Here is a 21,617-nt window from a genome sequence, read left to right on the forward strand (position 1 = left end):
AACCCGCCACCCTCGGCATATGGGGCTGGCGCCCTACTCACTGAGCCACAGGCGCCGCCCAGTCTATGGTTTTTTTATATAGTAAAATTGTCACTGGCCCCCTTTTTTGGTTGAGGGGGAGACAAAAGTCTAGCTCTGTTGCTTGAGCTAGAAAGATAGTGGCACAACCACAGCTCACTGTAACCTCACACTCCTGGCTCAAAGGATCCTCCTGTCTTAGCTTTCCAAGTAGATGGGATTATAGGAGCATGGCCCCAAGCCCAATTCATTTTTCTATTTTTTGGTAGAGAGGGGCTGTCAAAGTGCGCAAGGATTACATGGGTGGGCCATTGTCCCTGGCTGGCTCTAATTCTTAAATATTCAGAGAATATCCAATAGAAACTCAAATATTCCAATAGAAAAGAGGGCAAAGCACACATAGGAGGATTGTTTTTTTAACTGCCTATCACAATAAAAACATACTTTTCGGAAATTATTTAACTGCGACATATGGAAACCTGGAATGTGAACAACTGCCTTCCTTGCCATATCTACTGTGTCTCATTCACTTATCAACTCATTAATCAAAAATTCATTGTACTTCTGCATCAGGTACCACAGAAAGTGCTATAAAGATAGAAAACCGAATGAAATCACTTCTCTATTTGATGAGCTTACACAGCAGAGAAAACAGAGTGTATATGATTATTTTTGGTAATAAGTGTGCAGAACCCTTAAGAGGAATGCCACAGGTTAATGCTTTAAGTATTGAACCTTGATTTTTAAGAAAAAATTTTCTAAAATGTTCTATATATTGTAAGTGTACAAAATAATCTTTACTTGGTAGGTATGACGGCTATTATGACAGGCTTTAACAGCTTAAGAGGCATGGAAATTTATAGACTAAATGCTTTTAAGTTACCTTGGATTTAATTTCGTCAAAGTTCCTGATTACAGGTTGAATTTTAGGTCCTTCAGAAAGTCATTTCTGAGTTTTACATTAACTTAGGAACCTACATGATACTCCACATTATGACAAGACTATTTAGGAAACCAGAGGCTGTTATCACAAATGAAAATTAAAAACCTGAACAACTACCTTAGAACCACCAATATCTTCTGAACTAATATAAAACATGATTTAGTTCCTGTATCCCTTTTAAGAACCTCTTAGGGGCACTGCCTGTGGCTCAGTGAGTAGGACGCTGGCCCCATATACTGAGGGTGGTGGGTTCGAAACCAGCCCCAACCAAACTGCAAAAAACAGCTGAGTGTTGTGGTGAGCTCTGGTAGTCCCAGCTACGGGAAGCTGAAGCAAGACAACTGCCTAAGCTGAAGAGCTAAAGGTTGCTGTGAGCTGTGATGCTATGGCACTCTACACGGGGCAACAAAATGGGACTCTGTCTCTAAAACAAAACAAAACAAACCAGAATCCCTTAGACTATGGGGCTGCTAATAAACATACAATTTACAGGTGTACAATTACCCATTCATATTTACCCTGCCCATAAACATGAGATTGAATGAAGCCTTGAACTTCATATAATTTTCCTGAGCTTATTAATAATCTGTGGTTTATGTGCTCTGACTTGCTAAAAACTATGCTAGCTTTTACTCATTATCATCTTCACTGTACTAAACTATCTTTTTAGTACATTTATCAAGCAATGGATATCAAGCTACGCCACTGTTTTTAATTACTCAATTTCAGCTTTTAAATAGTAAAATACCAGAAATTCAACACCTGATAATTCAACACCTATAAGCCAAACTGACTGCTTAAATATTGCATCTTATGTATGTACATACTTATCCATCACAGACATAATTAGTGACAACACAATGAGGTACAGACATAGCACTATGCTGCACCAACTTAAATAATAGCACTACGTGAAGGAAAGACATCTGTATCTGTTCATCTAGACAGGAGTTCTGCTACAAACTTCAGTCAGGAAATGTGAATCCAAGATTTCCGGGCCCTTTCAAAAAAGTGCTTATATTCTATAAGCAATAGATATAAATGCTTGACACTCTTATCCCCTTTTTCTATTATTTTTGTCATTCCTGTAGGTTTTTCTTTTTTTTAGTACTTATCACTAGCTTCTAGAAGAACTTCAAATCTATTAGGATAATTGACAAATTGAGGCTACTTTTATGTCTACTATCTTTATAGTCTAGCTTTCTCCTAAAATAAAATGAGTATGGGCAGCAGATGGTCATCTCTCTAAGCAGTTACCTATTTCAGTTATTAACTTGACTACCCCCCCAAATGCCTTACAATCCAAGAAAGCCATGATAAAGGTTACAAATGTAATTTAACCCAATGAAATAATCAAATGAGTGAATAAAGGTATATGTACAAGTATGTTCATTTTAGCATATACATTATCAAAATCTTTTAAACTCCATCATTTAAGAATAAAATAGAAAATCGGGCAGCGCCTGTGGCTCAGCGGGTAGGGTGCTGGCCCCATGTGCCAAGGGTGGCGGGTTCAAACCCAGCCCGGGCCAAACTGCAACAAAAAAATAGCCGGGCGTTGTGGAAGGCGCCTGTAGTCCCAGCTACTTGGACTACTTGGGAGGCTGAGTCAAGAGAATCGCCTAAGCCCAAGGATTTGGAGGTTGCTGTGAGCTGTGTGACGCCACGGCACTCTACCCAGGGCGATAAGGTGAGACTCTGTCTCTACAAAAAAAAAAAAAAAAAAAAGAATAAAATAGAAAATCATCAAACTACTAAAAAATCATACTGGAGGTTGTAGGTGGTATGTATGCAGTAAATCTAAAATCTGAAAGGATAAATGATAAAATAAAAATCATTACCTTTGGGTAAGCAGGATCCTGAGTAGGCTTTGGTTTTAGAAAATTATCCTGTTCTTAACTCTCCCCTTTCCCCCCCCAGGTACATGTATTACTCTTATAGTCAGAAAAGGCCATTAAAAACTTCTCTAATTCTACGATTTTTAGCTCATTATAAATACTCACAGGATAGGTACTTTCTGTGGGATTAACAGCACTGCTTAATGCAAAAGGGTACCAAAGAATGTCTAAACACATGCCACCTGTAGCCTATGAAGATGCCTACTTATGCTTTAGATAATCTACCCTGTTTCCTTCAATCTCTGATGCTTCAATATTTATTACTGTCCCACAGTAAATAAATATAAGGCAAGGTTCACAGGTAAAATATCTACCTACACATGCAGAACTACTTTTTTTAATACTTAACTATCCTTCTCTTAATTATTCTATAGAATACAGAAATTTCTATTCCTCAAATATCTAAAGAAGCAAGACTATACAGACTTCAACAATGATCATAATTAACATTTGTGTAACATGATAAAAACCATGGCTGCATGTATTCTTACTCATGCTTCAGAACAAGAGTACGATCTTTTCCCCCCATTCCAACAGATAAAAACACAAGCTCAGAGAGGTTACTTTGCCCAAAATCATACAAATGACTTAAGATTTACATTCAAATTTTCCTTACTTCCAATCTAATTTTTCTCCAATTATTGTCCCTTTATTGTTATAACTTTGTTGTATGTGGATTATTAATATGTTAAAAATACAACAACTGGCTTAGAAAGCATGGGACGAAAACAAGTGATAAGGTTAAGTCATTCCAAAAGAATTATTCCAATTGTCCTCTAGGATAAGAGATTTTTATTTTCATTACATATATCTGATCTCTAAAGTTTTTTTAATTATTAAAATTTGTTTGTATTTCACAATATTAAGGGCGCAAATGTTTTTGTTACATGGATAGCTTTGATAATGCTTTAATTAGGGCTGTAAGCGTGTCTATCACTTGAACAGTGTTCACTGTACCTGTTTGGTAGGTTTTTATTGCTCCCCTTCATTTTCTCTACAGAATTTTACTAGATTACTCTTGTGTAGAATCCAGCCACAGTAGGAAGTTGTTTCAAGTGATGATTTCTTCTCACACTTCTATTTGGCTTACTTTCATAAATTTACCGAAATATGTAATATTTACTAAGCACTGACTGATATTAGGATGTATCAGATACTGGATAACACTCCCAATACTATAAGAAGTTGAAGACCCCTCTCAAATGGTTCTTTTGTAGCATTCTAGAAACTGTGTGTTTGACATATACCTCTTGACATTTACCTAGAACTATAGTAATTTCTTATATGTCAGGGATCTTCAACTAAAGGGACAAAGTAGATGACTAAAGGAAGCTACTTTGCTTCTCTTCTTCTCACACCAGAGTAATAAATACATGGCAATGGAACTAGGCCACAATAAAATACTTTAGGATCCTTTCAAATACAGATACTACAAAACATGTGAAGCTCCACCACTATCTTCTAAGTTCTAAGCTTATTTTATATTAGGGAAAGCTGTACTCTGAAATGATAGCACTATGGGGTGGGTATAGGATTATGATACTTACAGAAAGATACTAATTTAACATGCTTGATTTAGATCTTAATAATCATAATTTATCTCTTTCAAACTTCAAAATCAGAAAATAACTATATCCTATTTTAAAATTTTCTGCATGCAGTCCAGGAATTTTAAGTGGCTTGGGTGTGCACAGCCACGGCACAGATAGAATTCAATGAATTTGTTTGAGAATTTACACTAAGGCTGGTAAGAAGGTTGAGGGCCATAATTTGGGCTATTTATTCCAGTCCATTAAGTCTAAATTTGTGGTCTGCAACTTGAGACAATATACTTAAACCAGGAGCATAAAAACACTTTCTAAAACTTAATGACTTCAAATGTTTTGTCCTACAGATGCCTACAAGCAGAAGAAAAAGGAAAAATGATTTAACAGCAATAAGCACTATAAAAATTACTAATGCTATTTCAGATTACATTAATAGAAGTATTATACAGTATTTAAAATACGAAAAACTATCCTATAATGACCAATCAATATGCTCAGACCTATCTTTCATTTCATAGGTAGGATGCTGATATATTTGAATGTGGTTAACTAAATCCTATATTACCTTATTTTCATGGCGAAACTATTATGTTTACAGATAAAACTTATGAACTGTAAGTACATACTAGGACGTTATACAGGTTTTCATATTTTTGAAGCTATAGAACAGAACATACAATGATAGTCTCCCAAAATTAGAAGACACAGGCTTGCTAAATAACACATTTTCATGCCACAGCAAATTCTTATGCACAAGTTCTTATGAGCATTTCACCCTGGGCAGGAAATGGAAGTAATTTTCTAAAATGTTTTCCAACTTCAGGATTCTATCATTTTATAAAGGAATAAAGACAAATGAGGACTACTGGATAAACAAAATCTGTTTTCATATGCCACAAAAGGAGTAACATCTGACCCACCATTCTACCCTGTAGAACGTACGTATTTCTCCACATTCTATAAATGAAACCATGGAAATGCCCAAATTATCTGGGATAGGGTAGATAATAAAAAAAATTATAACACAAAAGCCACTTATACCTGACTTGAACTCAGCTTTGATAAGCTGAATAATTAAAAAATGTTTTCACTTGGCCAGGAATTAGTTTTATCCTACTTGTGACATGTAGACAATTTCTAAGAACATCTGAGAACTAAGAACATGTGTCTTTAAGTAATTTGCTAAAGTCATTTCTGCCTTAACATGCATGAATTGCTTTTGAGGTTAAAAATGGATAGTTGCAGTAAGAGAAGGGGCAGAGCAGAGGTCAAGGTTTCTCTTCTGTAAAACAGCGCCCTCTTAAACAATATTCCTTCTAAAAAGATTAGGTGAGGATTAAGAGCAAAGACATTTTATTGGATCATGGTACTTGGGGTTGGAATGCTCACTGTAAGATAAAGGGTTCAGTTTGGGGGATGAGAAGGAAAATCAAAGAAAATTTTGAGAACAAGAAGTGAGGGATCTTTTCCTAGAAAAATGTGGATTGTATTTTTTCAAGTCTAAGATGCAACACCGATTCTTTCAATAACATAGGCCCCAAACCCCACATAAAATATAGATACCAATTATAAAAATGTATTTCAATTTCAGAAATAGACTATATATACATATAAACGCACAAAGATGTTTTGTCATTTCACTATGCATAACCCCCCTGAGTATTAGTTAACACTCCCCAGGTAAGAACCTCTAACTCTGGGGGTGGCGCCTGTGGCTCAAAGGAGTGGGGCACCAGCCCCATATACCGGAGGTGGTGGGTTCAAACCTAGCCCCAGCCAAAAACTGCAAAAAACAAAAACAAACAAACAAAAAAACCTCTAATTCTGGCTTGGTGTCTGTAGCTCAAGTGGCTAAGGCATGGGCCACATACACCAGAGCTGGCAGTTTGAATCCAGCCTGGGCCTGCCAAACAACAATAACACTACAACCAAAAAGTAGCGGGGCATTGTGGTGGGTGTCTGTAGTCCCAACTACTTGGGAGGCTGAGGCAAGAGAATCTCTTAAGCCTAGGAGTTGGAGGTTGCTGTGAGCTATGATGCCATAGCACTCTACCCATGGCAACAGCTGGAGGCTCTGTCTTAAACAAACAAACAAAAAAAATCTCTAATTCAAGAACTGAATGTGCCTGAGAGGTACTCACTTTTTTATTTTAAGTGCTAACAGGGTTAGAGCCAATGGAACTACTCTAATCTGAGAATGCTTCAAAGAGCTAATTAGTTCTCTAAGGGGCAAATTTGTAGGCTGTGATGACTGCTAGTAAGGTAATACAGGCAAGCCCCCAGTTTATGAACATAGGTTCTATAAGTTTGTTCTTTTTTTAGTAGTAAGATAGGATTTTATTAGAAAGGAGTAAGAAGCACCAGAACTTCTGGCAAAGGGAACTTCTTCCAAGTTGGAAGTCTCCCACAAGAGTTCCTTTGTCTAGGTTCTTAACCTTCCTAAAGCTGCAACACTTTAATATAGTTCGTCATGTTGTGGTGACCCCCAACCATAAAATTATTTTCTGTTATGAGAAAGAAATATAGAAGGAGTAAAAAGCACCAGAGCTTCAGGAAAAGAGGAAGACCCAAGTAGGAAGTCTCCTAAGTAGGTTTGTTCTTAAGTTGAATATGTAAGTAAGCCAGAACAAGTACATTTATCTATTACCTGTAATAGACTCCAATTATAAGTGAATTGTAGGTTAAGTTGGTTATTTGTAATTCAGGGACTAACTGTACAATGTTAGTTAAAAAAAATCCTGAGGGCCAATTATTTGCTTTTGAATCCTAATTCTATCACCTACTATGTCAATCTTAGGCACTAATTTAAGAAATATTCAATACAACAATACTTTATGAAGTTGGAAGAAAAACTTGTTTTTTAAATCTGGCAATACAAGCATGCAGAATAAATTAACTACTTGTTTTGCTGGCTTGCCTATTCTGGATGAGACTTATTTTTACTCAATAGTAAGGTGATAGAAAAGATGACCAAGATTTGTATGTCAACTTGAGGAGGAAGAATTCTCAATCTTGATTCTAGGTCCAAAGACTCCCTATAGCTTCGATAAAAAGAATCCTCTACTTGGTCCAATTTAGCTCACCAATGCAGACACTAGAGATTAGAAAAAGACCTAAGGGGAGGTGGTGCCTGTGTCGGCAAGGAGCAGGGCACCGGCCCCACATACCGGAGGTGGCGGGTTCAAACCCAGCCCTGGCCAAAAAATAAATAAGTAAAGAAATAAAGAAAGAAAAAGACCTAAGATAGACAGCAACATTTATTTATTTAAAAGGAGTTAATGCTCCAACAATCTAAGAGCTACAAAGAGAAGCTAACTGAAGAAAGAATTAAATCTCTGGCCTCTAGGTACTTCCACCTCTCAAACACTATCCATGCCAGACATACAATTCATAGTTGCTTTGCTACTTACCTGAGTTACAACAATATTACATTCTGCGGCTCTGTCAGTCTGGATAAACTCATCTAGAATGAACTGGGGAACCTGTGTGGTTTTACCACATCCAGTAGCTCCTCGAATAATGACAACTGAATTTTGACTAATTGCATCCAGAATCTCACTTTCAAATTTCTTCACAGGCAGTAATTCTCTCTCCTGCAAGATCTGTATTAGAAAAGTTACACGCTGTCAAATTTTCTATGAACATCATTAGTAGCACTCATAATCCTTTAAAAACACTAAACAAAAACTCATCATCTCAATAACTTATTCCTTTCTACCAACTTACTACTCAAAATATTTTTTCATAAAACAGATGTAATTTATATCTCTAACAAAAATTTTTTAATAAATTTCTGAAGAATTTATCTTGCTCATACCTTTATTTTTTTTGTTACACAAATTCCCTTTCGCATTTTAATATTTGAGAAATACTATAAAACAACAAAAAGTTATTATTCCAAGTATCTCCACTTCCATTAAATTACATTAAGAAGTGAAATTTCTTCCTAGGTCCTCAATTCATACCAACTACTCTCAGAGATAATTAGGATTAGCAGTTTGTTACATATCTTTTATGTATTCTCCTAAAAATGGCAAAACATATTCACTGCCATTTTGCCCACACCCAGAATATTCTGAAGCTCTGGGCACCATACATCTAAATACTTCATAGACTTACTGCTTGCAAATCCTGATCCTGTTCCAGTTGATACATTAATTCACTCTTGAGGTCCATACTTATTTGTTCTGGAGTAGCCTACAGAATGAAAATGCAATACAGTCAAACAAAAGCACCTAACTCAGCTTCAGAAAATGAAATCCATATTTTAGCTAGACATACCAATGAAATATACTTAAGAGAAAAACAAAAAACAATATTAAACTCACATAAGCAAGGGGCCCCTCATCAATGTTGCTACTTGTCCAAGGATTCCAGTTGGATTGTGGAGGTGACCAAGGAACCACACCCACTTGGTTTTGTCGCTGAGATGGTTCAAAGTGAGCCAATTTGCCAATATTGAGTACAACTGGCACAGAAGGATCATCTGGCTATTAAAATATAAGAAAAGTAGAAAAAAAGTATGAGTTACTTGCCTGATGAGAGAAGCTCTATACAAACATGAACTTAACAACTGTATGCTTACTGGGGGCGCAATCTCAAGATTTAACTCTTGAACGACGTTTTGCAGCTGATGCTCTAAATCTTGAGAGAGGTTAACTTTGTAAGGCTCCACCTACAGAAAAAGGATGACCATGATTATCATGTAACACATACATGAACATTACTCAAATCAATTACAGTGGTGCTAAGAGTGTGTAGCTGACACACTAAGGCCATAATATTACTAAACAAATAGAGCCAGTTCCCTTTGGTGAGAGAATTATTACTTCAAGTGATCAAATATTTACTCATTGTCCAATATGAACATAGTATTACACAAGACACAGAGGTCATAGGTAGGGCCATTTTCATTTCTTTTTTTTTTCTTTTGTGACAGAGTCTCACTATGGTGCCCCAGGTAGAGTGCTGTGGTGGAACAGCTCACAGCAACCTCAAACTCTTGGGCTCAAGTGATTCTCTTTTTTTTTTTGTGGTTTTTGGCTGGGGCGGGGTTTGAACCCACCACTTCCGGCATATGGGACCGGCACCATTTTCATTTCTTGAGGTAAGATTCCTAGAAACTACATTTTATATTTTTTACCCAAATACCAGAAAAAGCTAAATGGAATCTTACTGGGCTATTAAGTCTAAAGACTCACCGTTTCTCCTTCTTTCTTCTTGGTAAGTCCAGAGTAAGCTTCTATAACTCCAAGATGGTAGAGCTGTCTGACAAGTGACAGGGCACAGGACTGTGCTGCTAATTTCTTATTTGACCCATGTTCTCGCGCAAAAATCCCTATAATGAAAGGTCAGAATTATTAAAGACAGAAGGATAATCACCTGAGCAAAGAAATAGCTCATCCTAAGCAATTAGGGTTTAGGTACAAAAGCCCTAAAATACAGAGTAGGCCATGGATTCTACTTTCTTTTCATTCAGCCTACCAATCAAAAATATTGCCTAACAGCTTACTAACTAAATAAATAACCAACCATTTCATTACAGGCTAAGACACACACAGAAATCAATGCTATGAAAGCAACTAATCTACTTCAACAAAGCTGTTATTGTTAATTTAGTATTAAAAAGGGAAGAAAACAGAGTTATACTTTTGAAAAGTTAAGAGTCAAAAAATAAAAACCAATCAAAGAAATAGGGTCTGAAGTAGTTACACCAGTGGTCAGGAAACAACTTCAATTAATAAATAAATACAATAGGCTTTGCCAGCCATGTATTCTGTCACAACTTTTGAACTTTTCCTTTAATTATGAATGCAGCCACTGACAATACTTAAACTAAGGTTTAACACACTGTAAGACTGGGAACTAAGAATGGATTTTATGTTTTTCAAGAGCTGTAAAAATAAATCTAACAATGTGTGATATACATGACCCAGAAAGCTTTTACTATATAGTCTCTTACAGAAAAAAGTTTGTGGTCCCCTGACATAAAGGCATGACTGTAGCTATGGTCCAATAAAACTTAAACAGGCTGGACTTGGCCAGAGGGCTATAGTTTGCTGACTCCAGAATAAATTGAATCTAAGTTATTGATGTTCTAAATAAAATTCTAATAGAAAGTTTTCTCTCCTCCAGGATGATTCAGCTTAAGGACACATGACTATAAAGGCAGAAAAAGAATACAATGATATCATTCTGCATAATTAACCCAGTCAAATTAATCCTGATGATTAGATCAGTGGGCTGACAGAAGTTAGCCTGCCTTTATCCTCTTTTCCTTCTTATCCTCCCATCTACTCAAAGTAACTTATCTTTAAAAATCTGAGGTAAGAAATTCAACACTATCTCCTGATAGAAACAAAAATTTAATTCTATTAGGAAAGTCATTCAATGGCTAAACTTAAATCATTAGTGTAGAAATCTCAAGCCAGAAAGAATCTTAAGCCATTTCTCTCAATTTGCAGGTAAGAAACTGAGTGCCAGTGATTTAAGATGATGGTTTATTCAAGGTCACAAAACCTGTCAGTAACAAAACCAGGTACAAAGGCTAATTCCTTATCTTTAGTGCATAACATACTTCTTGCCTTAAACTTACGGCCTAAGAATAAAGAATACAAGGCATCATGTCTTTTAGCCTTTTTACTTTCTCAAGTTACAACCCCAATTTATTCATTCTTGCTCAGGGTAACTTTCTCACATTTTATTTCTTTATTCCATGACTCTTTAAATGCCATTTTAGGTATCCAAACCTAACATCTGATGTACTCCTTCCTAATTTCACCATAGCATAGTTTTTACCTGAACTGGAAGGACAATTTTATATCTAAAGATGAAAAAAATAAAGTTCTCAGGCAAATTCCTAACCATCCAACCATATCTTATCTTTGCAATATCACACTAGCACAATCTTTTTCTACATGCAAACTGAGATTAAGCTGCTAACTAATATAATTACTAATATTCTAAAATATAACCTAGATGCTATCTTACATGTTCTTTCAATAATACAGTTTTCATACATGTGGCTCAAGACTTTAATGTGACTATTTCTTTTATAAAAAGTTTAGATCAGGGAAGCAATAACACTTACTTCTGCCCATCTGCTTGATATAAATGGTCATTTCTGCAATAAAGCTCCTGCAACAACATATACAAATAAGGTTAGGAATTTCACTGTTAAATATTACTAAATCCAGGTGTCCCAAGTCAGGCAGGCTTTCCAACTGCTTAGGCAAATCACAGAAAAAAAAAGACCAATCCACTGTAAACATTTATTCTGTCCGATCCTAGAACAAATGAAGCATATAAACCTCAAATAATACACAACATGGCATGAGATAACCGTAATCAAAGTTGATGAGCCAATTGTTCATGAAAGGAAAATGTTAAGGCTGTAGATTTTATATGTACTTACTTATTCCAAAGGTTGGAGTCTGAATAGCTAGAATACATTCAATAAAAAGGAATTTTCCTCTTAGCTTGGAGCCAAAAAAGTAGGCCCACAGCTCTTTATAGTTCTGATTATCTGGAGACTCCTATGTGTAGGGTCACCCATGAATGAGTGCATTCTGTTAAGATAAGCTAATACATGTATATGCAAACTCACAAGGGAACATACACTTTGGGCACATCAGTGGCTCCTGAGGCAGAATTTTCACATCTGCCTGCAGTTGGAAGCAGCCTTTGATAACAAAAAAATGTAGCTTACTTATATTACATTTATTTAAATCTGGTCGTGGAGAATAAACTGCTAGCAGATTTTAGGGAATGAATTTACAAGAAAAAAATGTCCTCTGAAAACTGTGCATTCTAGTCCTTCTTACTGCTCAGTACATTCTAACCTTAACTTTGCTCTGTAGATAAAAGGTTAGGTGAAGCTTAAGAAAAAAAAAATGTTAGACTCCTTCCTATACCTCTTGTGAACTGACCTTCAGGCACAGCGGCTTCAGGGGTCAAAGGCCACTGGCTTTCAGGGGAACAACATCCACCCTTTCATTAATGACACCGATGCCAGTATGTTTCTCAGCCAGGCTTAAAGTCAGCACTCAATCTGTTTCTCCTCCACCTAGGGGGAACAGCGACACCAGAAATCAGTTTACAATAGTTTCCCATGTGATTGCTTAGTTCAGCCTAAGCAGCAGCACATGTGTGTATGAACACAGACCTCTGGTGTTGCTGTCTGTTATGCCTTTAAATAAAGGACATAGGAGGAGCGATGCTGTCATAGCTTCCCCAACTGTCTATGCCTCCCACATCTTCGTGTCCTGAATTCTTCACTTCTTTGTATCAGAAACCAATAAGATACCGATAATAAAAAATGTTTGCAACTATGAGCTTCAAGCACACTTAGATATCTTATTTTTAAAGGCACTAAGTGCTACCAAGCTCATTCAGTTGTGGACAAAATATTAAAGAAATTACTGACAAATTTGTCTTTCCCATACAATCTGAGGGTTTGAAAAAGTCTTGATAACAGAAATAAAATATGTGAGAATTCAGGATTGAACAATACAGTGGGAGGCAGGGGAACCATGCTCTGAACATCATTTTGACCAGAGTGACCAAGTTTTAATTTTAGTAATAATTATTTTAGTGATGCTAGGATGCTAGATGCATCCAAGGGACAATACTTTGATTTTCAAGGCAAATGTTTTTAATGTAATTTGAAAAATTTTGAATAAAGATAGCAAACTGAAATCATTCAAAAGGTTTCCATTACAATTTCCCCTCCCTTCCAATAAAAAATACACTGCCCCCCAGAAGAGTCTAATCCATATGAGCCTTCCTGGGAGTAATAATTACTACACCCTGGAATGCTCTCAGGAAGAACAGCAAGCAGGCTGAGAAACATACTGTCATTGTTACACCCTTTTAATGGAGTTTTACATTTTAACAGAAAAAAGTATGCTAATTTAAACCACATCCAAAGACTGAGGCATCCCTCTTCACCTTTGTAATAAGCCCTTGTATTTCAAAAAGACCCTTATGAGAGCTGGCAACTTTCAAACTGAAGTGAAATCCGGATCCAGAGGCAATATACAATCTACCTTTCACACTCTGAAGCTTCAGTTTCTATCTAACCTGACCAATTAAAGAAACAGTACTTAAATCTGTTTCTAACAATACCAAAGCAAACAAAATCACATTCTGGCTGTTTTTTGAGTCAATTAGGGTCAAACCACTCCACAACAACTGTGACTTTTGACACTCAGATTCAAACGAGAACCTTCAAAGTCTACCACCACAAACAGCAGATTTTTGCTGAACTTCTTACACAACTAAAATCACACAAATGAAAACCACGGACATAGCACGTTACAAATCAACAATTCTTCTTATACAAAGTAATAAATCTTCTCCCAAATCACTTCCAAGCCACACAATGAAGTAGATAATGTACACAAACAGAACACATTAAACAGCTAATATCCCAAACTGCCCTAATTTATTATAGAAGGAGAAGAGCAAAATAAGCAAACCTGTTGTGATCAGGACCCACTTGGGTGTATTTATATTCTCCTTGAATCTTTTCTTTTTGGAAATATTGGTTTAGACGAGCCTTAGCATTTTCCAAGGTCCAGTTTCCATGAAGCCCAGCATTTAAGTCCACCTCTTCTGACTCTAGAGTCTGTGGAATCAATGATAATTAAATTTGGCTGTGCGAATTTTAGTTTAGTTATGCATACATTATGGTACAGAAATTTATAATACCTTCTTTTAAATCATCCTTTATAATACAAAAGCTGTTTTTAATAGTTTGTAGTCCTAGTGCAAAATGCAATCAGAATTATTTTCTGCATCTAAAAAGTCCTACTTCTTAAACAAGGTATTAGTTAATATAGTCTCTAAACTGCTCATAAAAATCTTTGACAGGGCCGCGCCTGTGGCTCAGTGAGCAGGGCGCCGGCCCCATATGCCGAGGGTGGCAGGTTCAAACCCAGCCCCGGCCAAACTACAACAAAAAAATAGCCAGGCGTTGTGGTGGGTGCCTGTAGTCCCAGCTACTTGGGAGGCTGAGGCAGGAGAATCGCCTAAGCCCAGGAGTTGGAAGTTGCTGTGAGCTGTGTGATGCCACGGCACTCTACCGAGGGCAATAAAGTGAAACTGTCTCTACAAAAAAAAAAAAAAAAAATCTTTGACAGTTTTTTTGTGTTTATCTAACATACTAAATACATTAAGTGAAAAATAAGCCATATAATTAAAGACATTTTTACTGTAAGTGCTCATGAAATGAGGTTTCTTGAGAAAATTAAATTTCCTAAAGCATGAGAGACCTTTTTATTAGCAGGAAAAAACACTTTTTTCATGGCCAATTTGAATGGCCAGATTTAATGGGTAGTTTAAGTTTGTGGTGACTTGCGTAAATAAGGAAGTCTCAACCAATTAAAAGCAACACCAAATTACTATCTTGTGACTACCTTAAACTTCGCTGTGAACTAAGTCCCAAATCACATTCCTAGAGATGTGTTAACTCAGGGTGCTAGCTTACCGCCTGCACTTCTTGTTCCTCCTTTTTTGAATAATAATCCTTCAAGTTGGCTCCCCGGTCCCAGGTGGGCCCAGGAACACCATAGCCAGAGGCTCCAATTGCAGAATTATTTTCTGTTGAAGAAAGAAAAGGATTGTTGTCTTAAATTGTGGAAAAATTCTAAAAATCTTAAGGAATTATTCTAATTTAGATTTTGGCCTTCTAAGTGTAGAAATCCAGTTTCACTTATTCAGAAAGGGGCCTGAATTAGTGTCCATGATTTACTTAAAATGTGTTTTAGTATATGTAAATTGGACATTCCAATCCTAATAGCAGGAAACATCATCATTAGTGAAAGACACTACCAATGGAGTTTTGTTTTAAACTTATTACATATGTAACAACACATTAAACAATTTCTTTCCTAAATATGACCCTGATTGGAAATAAAGAGAAGCTAAAGAGGTGGAAGAAAGTGATGACTCCTGATTGAGAAAGCAGAATAACATAAAACAGTAGTTAGAACTGATTCATCATTAACCCCACTAAGCCTATTATGTACATTAAAAAATTTTTATTTTTCACAATAATCCTACGAGGTTGATACTATTGTGGTTTAAGATCTGAGATGTGAAAGCAATATGACCAAAATCCTAGCTAATCTAATCTATAATAGATACCCCAATAAAAGTTTTGACTAAATGCACATCAAATCCATAGTTACTGATTACTGAAGGTTCTTGGAAACCCAACTTTAAGTGAAACAATATATAATGAAGCCAGTTTTTTCCTCAATGTTTTAACCAAAGAATCTTGAACTAAACCGAGTTATTTAAAATTATAAAAGTCATCACTGTATGATGACTTTTCACATAAAAGTCACAGTTTCAAAGAACCTATGAAGTGAAGGCTTAACTGTATACAGAATTCAGCAGTGGCTTGGGTTCATACTATAAATAAGTTGAAATACATTTGGTAATAATTTAAAGATAAAAAAAGGCAATCCATAAAACCTTTTAACCAAATTGTCTGGCCTGTGCAAAATTTATTCAGAGATAAAAAATTAGTAGAAGCTAACAGGTTAGTAGACAGCAAACAATTATGCTGTCGCACAATTTCTAAGAAAAATTAAATGATCTGGTGGTATCTGCAAACTTATAAAGCCTTTGTATTGTTTCTCTTCAACTCAAAAAAGTTTTACTGCAGTTATTTCTACTAAAAAGAGAAAAAAATGGTGATCAACAAAATATATCTCAGTTATGTACACACATTCAAGTCCCTTACCTGCTTGGATAGCCAGATGGGGAGGAAGAGGTCCTCCCATGGATGTTGGTAAACCTCCTGCAGCATTTGCTGTAGGGTCAGATGTATCAGTAAATGTGGGTGGTGGAGATACTACCTGTAAGAGTAAAAGTCAAAGCAATGTCAGTGCTTTTCATAGGAACCAATAATTTCTTTAATTTATTTATTTTTACATATACATGTGTTTACTAGGTTTCCATTTTTTTTGCCTTCACAAAATTAAAAAGGCTTAAATTTTAATAACAATAACAATGTTTAAAATAAGGACTAGAAACAAAAACCTTGTAAAGAACGAAGATAAATACATTCAGAAAAGGAATCAGACAATTGCTACATCGAAATATTAAGCAATAATAATAATGCAAAGAAAGTGACATTCATATTGTCAAATAAGAGTATGTCTATTATAGAATGCTTTGACTCTGAGGTTCAGTATGGAGTCATCAGTTAACTTATTATTTTAAGTCTCAAAAAATAGACAACTAATATTTATAAATAAAGGTAACAGATAATTTCGAAAAACAGATCAATAGACACTAGAAAAAGAAATACTTCAAAATCATTCTACTTGATCTGGTACACCTGATAAACCTTTGGCTAGACTAATTAGAAATAAAAAAGTAAAATCTCTAGTAACCTCAATCAGAAATGACTGAGGGATTGATCCCTGTGAATCGAATAGTGACTAATTCTCACATAAACTGGATTTAATTTTGACCAAAGTACATTATTTAAACATTAATTTTTAATTCAACTTGTTAATATGTTGTTTAGGATACTGCATCCTCATTTGTAAGTGACGTATGTTTGTAATTTCCCCTTTATAGTAATATATTTTCTTCAATTTTAATATCAGGGACCAATAAATTCTTTTAACACTTAAAGGAGATCCATGTGTCACACTTCCTTTCCTCACAATATTACCATCTTTATTTATAGTGATTATGAAACTATTCAGTTCTCATTTCAGGAAGAAAAAGTTAAGGGCTATAAAAAGTATTCATAATCCTATTATCTGGAAACTATACCTATATATATAATAATATGGACACATAATTTTTGCATGAGAAGCATAAGAACTGTATAGTCAATTTACTTTTTCCACTTAATATCTCCATGAGTACATTTAACAAGTATCTTTTAGCAGCTTCCATGCTAGCTTCTGGGTGCTTAATGATACAATAATGAACTAAACAGACATGTTCTTTCCTCACAGAGCTATATTCTAATAACTATACAACAAATGAAGAAACACGTATGTCAATGTCAAGTGGTGGTAAATACTATAGAGAAAAATAAAGCGGTGAAGTAGGGACTGTGAGAATTTCTACCTTTTTATTAAATACAGCAAACAGAGAACGCTGCTCTTATAAGGTGACATTTTAGAAAGATGTGAAGCAGGCAAAGACCTAACCAAGACAGTATCTGAGAGAAGAGCATTCCAGAGAAAGGAAACATTAAGACCCAAGACAAATGTGCAGTATTTTCTGTACATCTTCTACTTTAAATACAGATCAATAATTTTAACGACTTACTCCTCCATTTTCCCATATATACATACTATATACATAATACACAATACCACATGGATGAACGTTTAGACTGTAGTCAACTTTAAACAAATTAGAAAACAATATTGCTCTGAATACTCAGTACTTCGGCATATTTCCCTTAGAAGAAATTCATGAAAGTCAAATTCCTGGGTTAAAAGGTAGCGAAATTTTAAAAAGTACCACTATGGCACTCCACATAAAGCTTGGTGACTTAAATACACCAGCACTACCCATGAGAACCTATTCTCTACTTTTCTAATTCTGGGCATTATAGTAAGCACTTTACTGCTTTACCAGTATTGGTGCTGCTTTTTGCTAAAGCACTATTGTTTCAATTTATATGTTCTTTGCTCATTATTCTACCTGGATATTCACTACTCTCACTAATTTCTAACACTTCAACATTTTGTGCTATTTGCCCTTTGCTATACAAGTTGCAAATTATACGTAGCCGTTTCTTTTCTTTCTTTTTTTTTTTTTTTATTGTTGGGGATTCATTGAGGGTACAATAAGCCAGGTAGCCGTTTCTTTTTTTAAACTTTGTTAATGCTGCATATTGTCCTAAGGAAGCTATTTTGTTTTGTTTGTATCGCTAAATCTAGTTTTTGCCTTTGGATTTTACATAAAATGGCCTTTCTTATCCTAGTATTTCTGCATTATATTCTAGTATTTTGGTTTCTTATTTTGGAGCTAGCATTTTACAAATTTAATTACTATAATCTTAAGACAATTAAAATTCTTTATTAATATGCAGTAGGAGGGCGGCGCCTGTGGCTCAATGAGTAGGGCACCGGCCCATATGCCAAGGGTGGAGGGTTCAAACCCAGCCCCGGCCAAACTGCAACCAAAAAATAGCCGGGAGTTGTGGCGGGCGCCTGTAGTCCCAGCTGCTCGGGAGGCTGAGGCAAGAGAATCGCGTAAGCCCAAGAGTTAGAGGTTGCTGTGAGCCGTGTGATGCCACGGCACTCTACCTGAGGGCGGTACAGTGAGACTCTATGTCTCTACAAAAAAAAAAAAAAAAAAAAAAAATGCAGTAGGATATCCTTTTAAATTTCAAATTCTTGGTTAGTCCAACAATTATTCTTCCTGATTTAACTTTTTTTATCTAATTTCCCAAATATGTTAAAACTCAATACAATTTGTTCAGAAAACTGACTCCCATATAATGAGATCTTACAATAATGTAACCTTCCATTCAGAAATAGGGTAGTATGGCTCTAAATCTCATCAAGTCTTCTGTTTAGACAACTCTCCATAGAATCTTGTGTTTCTCTTTTTTTTTGAGACAGAATCTTACTATGTCACCCTTGGTAGAGAGAGTCCCAGGCATCATAGCTCACAGCAACCTCAAACTCTTGAGCTTAAGCGATTCTCTTGCCTCAGCCTCCCAAATAGCTAGGACTACAGGTGCCTGCCACAATACCTGGCTATTTTTTTGTTGTGGTTGTTATTGTTTAGCAGGCCTGGGCCGGGTTCAAATTCGCCAGCCCCAGTGTATGTGGCTGGCGCCCTAACCACTGAGATACAGGCGCCAAGCCTGTTTCTCTAACTACTCTTGTCTACACAGTTTTTCAAAAATGTCTGAATGCCAAATAGCCTTGAAAGATAAGAGATATCTTTCTCCACGTAAAGGGCAGATTTAATGGGTAATAAATATAGGCGGAAGGATTTCCAGGTGCCCCCTTTTAAGACTGAGACTCAAGGTTCTTTAGCTATGATACACTGCATCCTCTGCACCCATCAGGGCCTGTTCCACATTGTCATCAAGGGACTTGGAGACAAAAAGAAGGGAACCAATTGCTATGTTGTCAGTAATAGCATCCTCTGTCTCAGACTCAGAAAGCTTGTGCCTTCTGCCAGCATCTAACGAAATGGTGGCAGACTAAATTCTCAGCCTCTGTGACACAATCGTTCAAAAATCTGCTGCATTGTTATTACAGGTCCTACAAATTACATGTTAAACTCTTTAGTCTTTATTACTGTAATGAATACGGTATTTTCCCAATTAAATTCTTCATAATATTTGCACCTCATTTATTTTTCTTCTCATATTACATATTATTTCTTTCTACACTGAGTAATGGTGATGATAGTGGACACTGTGGTTTTGCCTTAACTTTAGAGAAAATTCTCTACACCACTGTGTCTCAATCTGCAATGAAGAACCAGCCAAGTTTCCCCCCTAATCCACTGGGAATATTTCTGTAAAATATGCCAAAAGTATTGTTAGAAATAAGAAAAAGATACATAAAATACAAGTTCAAGTTTTCTAATTACCAGATTCAACAAACGTAAACCTGCTGTTGCAATACTACTAAGCATTTCTAAATGCTCACTCATTTCTTTAACTACCCCCTCACAAATTATAAAACTCTGCTCTGCTGCTCACTTTTAGTTCAGTATTTACTATTTTCTTTTAAAAATATTTAATTTCAAAATATAAGGGAATACCAGTGTTTTCATTATGTAGATAGCTTATGTAGTGCTTAAGAGCTGTTGGTGCACTCATCACCAGCTTAGTGTTTGCGTTCACTGTATCCAATTGTTAAGTTTTTATCCCACATCCACTGATCCACCCGCCCAGTTCCTTGGGTTTCTTATGCCCTTTACATACTCCTACTTTTAAATGATACCTTTTAGTATGTCAAGGAAGTATTTTTTTCCTACTCTATTTCCTAAATACTTCATTGGTAGCAAGTGTTTACTTTTTATCAAAATTGCTTTCTTAAAGCCTCTGTTAAGATGATCAGAACAGATATTTTATAAATTCTTTGATATGATGTATTAAGAAAAGTTTCATCAGATGGTTGCCAAAAATGTGCTGGAGGTGTTATACAAGATACAATGTATGTACTGCTCTCAGAATCTGATCACATAGGTTTTAGAAAAAAGACTGAGAATCCTTATCATTTACTTTTTTCTGAACTAGATGCAATGAGTTATTTTCTCTTAAAGAACATTTAAATAATTTTTCTGGGCTGGGCATGGTCGTTCATGCCCTAGAATGTATTCCTAGCATTCTGAGAGGCTGAGGCAGGAGGATCACTTGAGTTCAAGACCAGCCCGAGTGGGAGCAAAACCCCCGTCTCTACTAAAAATAGAAAAATTAGTCAGGCATTGTGGTGAGTGCCTGTAATACCAGCTTCCTAGAAGGCAGAGGCAACAAGCTCACTTGAACCCAGGAGTTTGAGGTTGCTTTGAGCTAGGCAGACACCACCACACTCTAGCCTGGACAACAACAGAGTGAGACCCTGATTCAAAAAAAATTTATCATTTTTATTTCCTTCACTTTCAAATTCACCAAATTCTGACTTTATTTTTTGCCATTTTATTTTTGACTTGAAAGCTTATTAGTTCCTTCATTTAAAAAGCTTTCCTGTGTAATAGTGAAAGTATTTAACATTCTTGAGTATATCACTCCAGAATTTTGATAGATGCTGTTATCTCTATAGTATCTAATCATAATTTAAACTTTCTACTTAGATCTAAGTATTCAAATTCCCAAAAGTTAAAGGTTTCTGGGTTACTTTTTCACTTTACTTTTGCCAATATATACAACAGCACTTCTGAAGGTGGATTATGACATTGTGAAGTGATTGTCTTTTCTGCTTCTTTTGATATTACTATTCCTATTTTATTCTATACTGCATTTGGCTAATCACAGCTTTACCCCTGCCTGTACTTGTCATTTTATACAAATAACATGTAGCTTGGGGGATAGTGCTCCTCCAAAGTTAGGGTTATGGAGGTAAAGTAGAACCTACTACAGAGACAGCTCTAATAACCACTCAAAGGAAAAATTCAGTGGGCAATACTAACTTTTCTTCATCTTGCTGCTACCTTTGTCCATACCAGCGCTACAATTCCTGTCTACCTCTATCTGCTACT

The 21,617-nt window shown here is 35.9% G+C and overlaps 1 protein-coding gene across 2 annotated transcripts in view; it reads right to left on the minus strand.

The window, feature by feature from the left end:
• The window catches only part of DHX9 (DExH-box helicase 9), a 57,297-nt gene that overhangs the window by 23,922 nt on the left and 11,758 nt on the right, over positions 1-21,617 (minus strand). The window contains exons 4-12 of one of the 2 annotated variants that reach the window (XM_053605728.1): positions 16,159-16,273; positions 14,896-15,008; positions 13,886-14,034; positions 11,497-11,543; positions 9,608-9,744; positions 8,992-9,081; positions 8,735-8,896; positions 8,526-8,603; positions 7,817-8,008 (exon numbers count right to left, since the gene is read on the minus strand). In XM_053605728.1, the coding sequence (XP_053461703.1) occupies positions 7,817-8,008; positions 8,526-8,603; positions 8,735-8,896; positions 8,992-9,081; positions 9,608-9,744; positions 11,497-11,543; positions 13,886-14,034; positions 14,896-15,008; positions 16,159-16,273 (1,083 nt within the window). Of the gene's footprint in view, positions 1-7,816; positions 8,009-8,525; positions 8,604-8,734; positions 8,897-8,991; positions 9,082-9,607; positions 9,745-11,496; positions 11,544-12,334; positions 12,472-13,885; positions 14,035-14,895; positions 15,009-16,158; positions 16,274-21,617 lie in introns of those variants that run through there. The other variant, XM_053605729.1, reaches the window with a different exon arrangement.

This window comes from Nycticebus coucang, chromosome 10 (assembly GCF_027406575.1).
Source record: "Nycticebus coucang isolate mNycCou1 chromosome 10, mNycCou1.pri, whole genome shotgun sequence".
NCBI classification, from domain to species: Eukaryota; Metazoa; Chordata; class Mammalia; order Primates; family Lorisidae; genus Nycticebus; species Nycticebus coucang.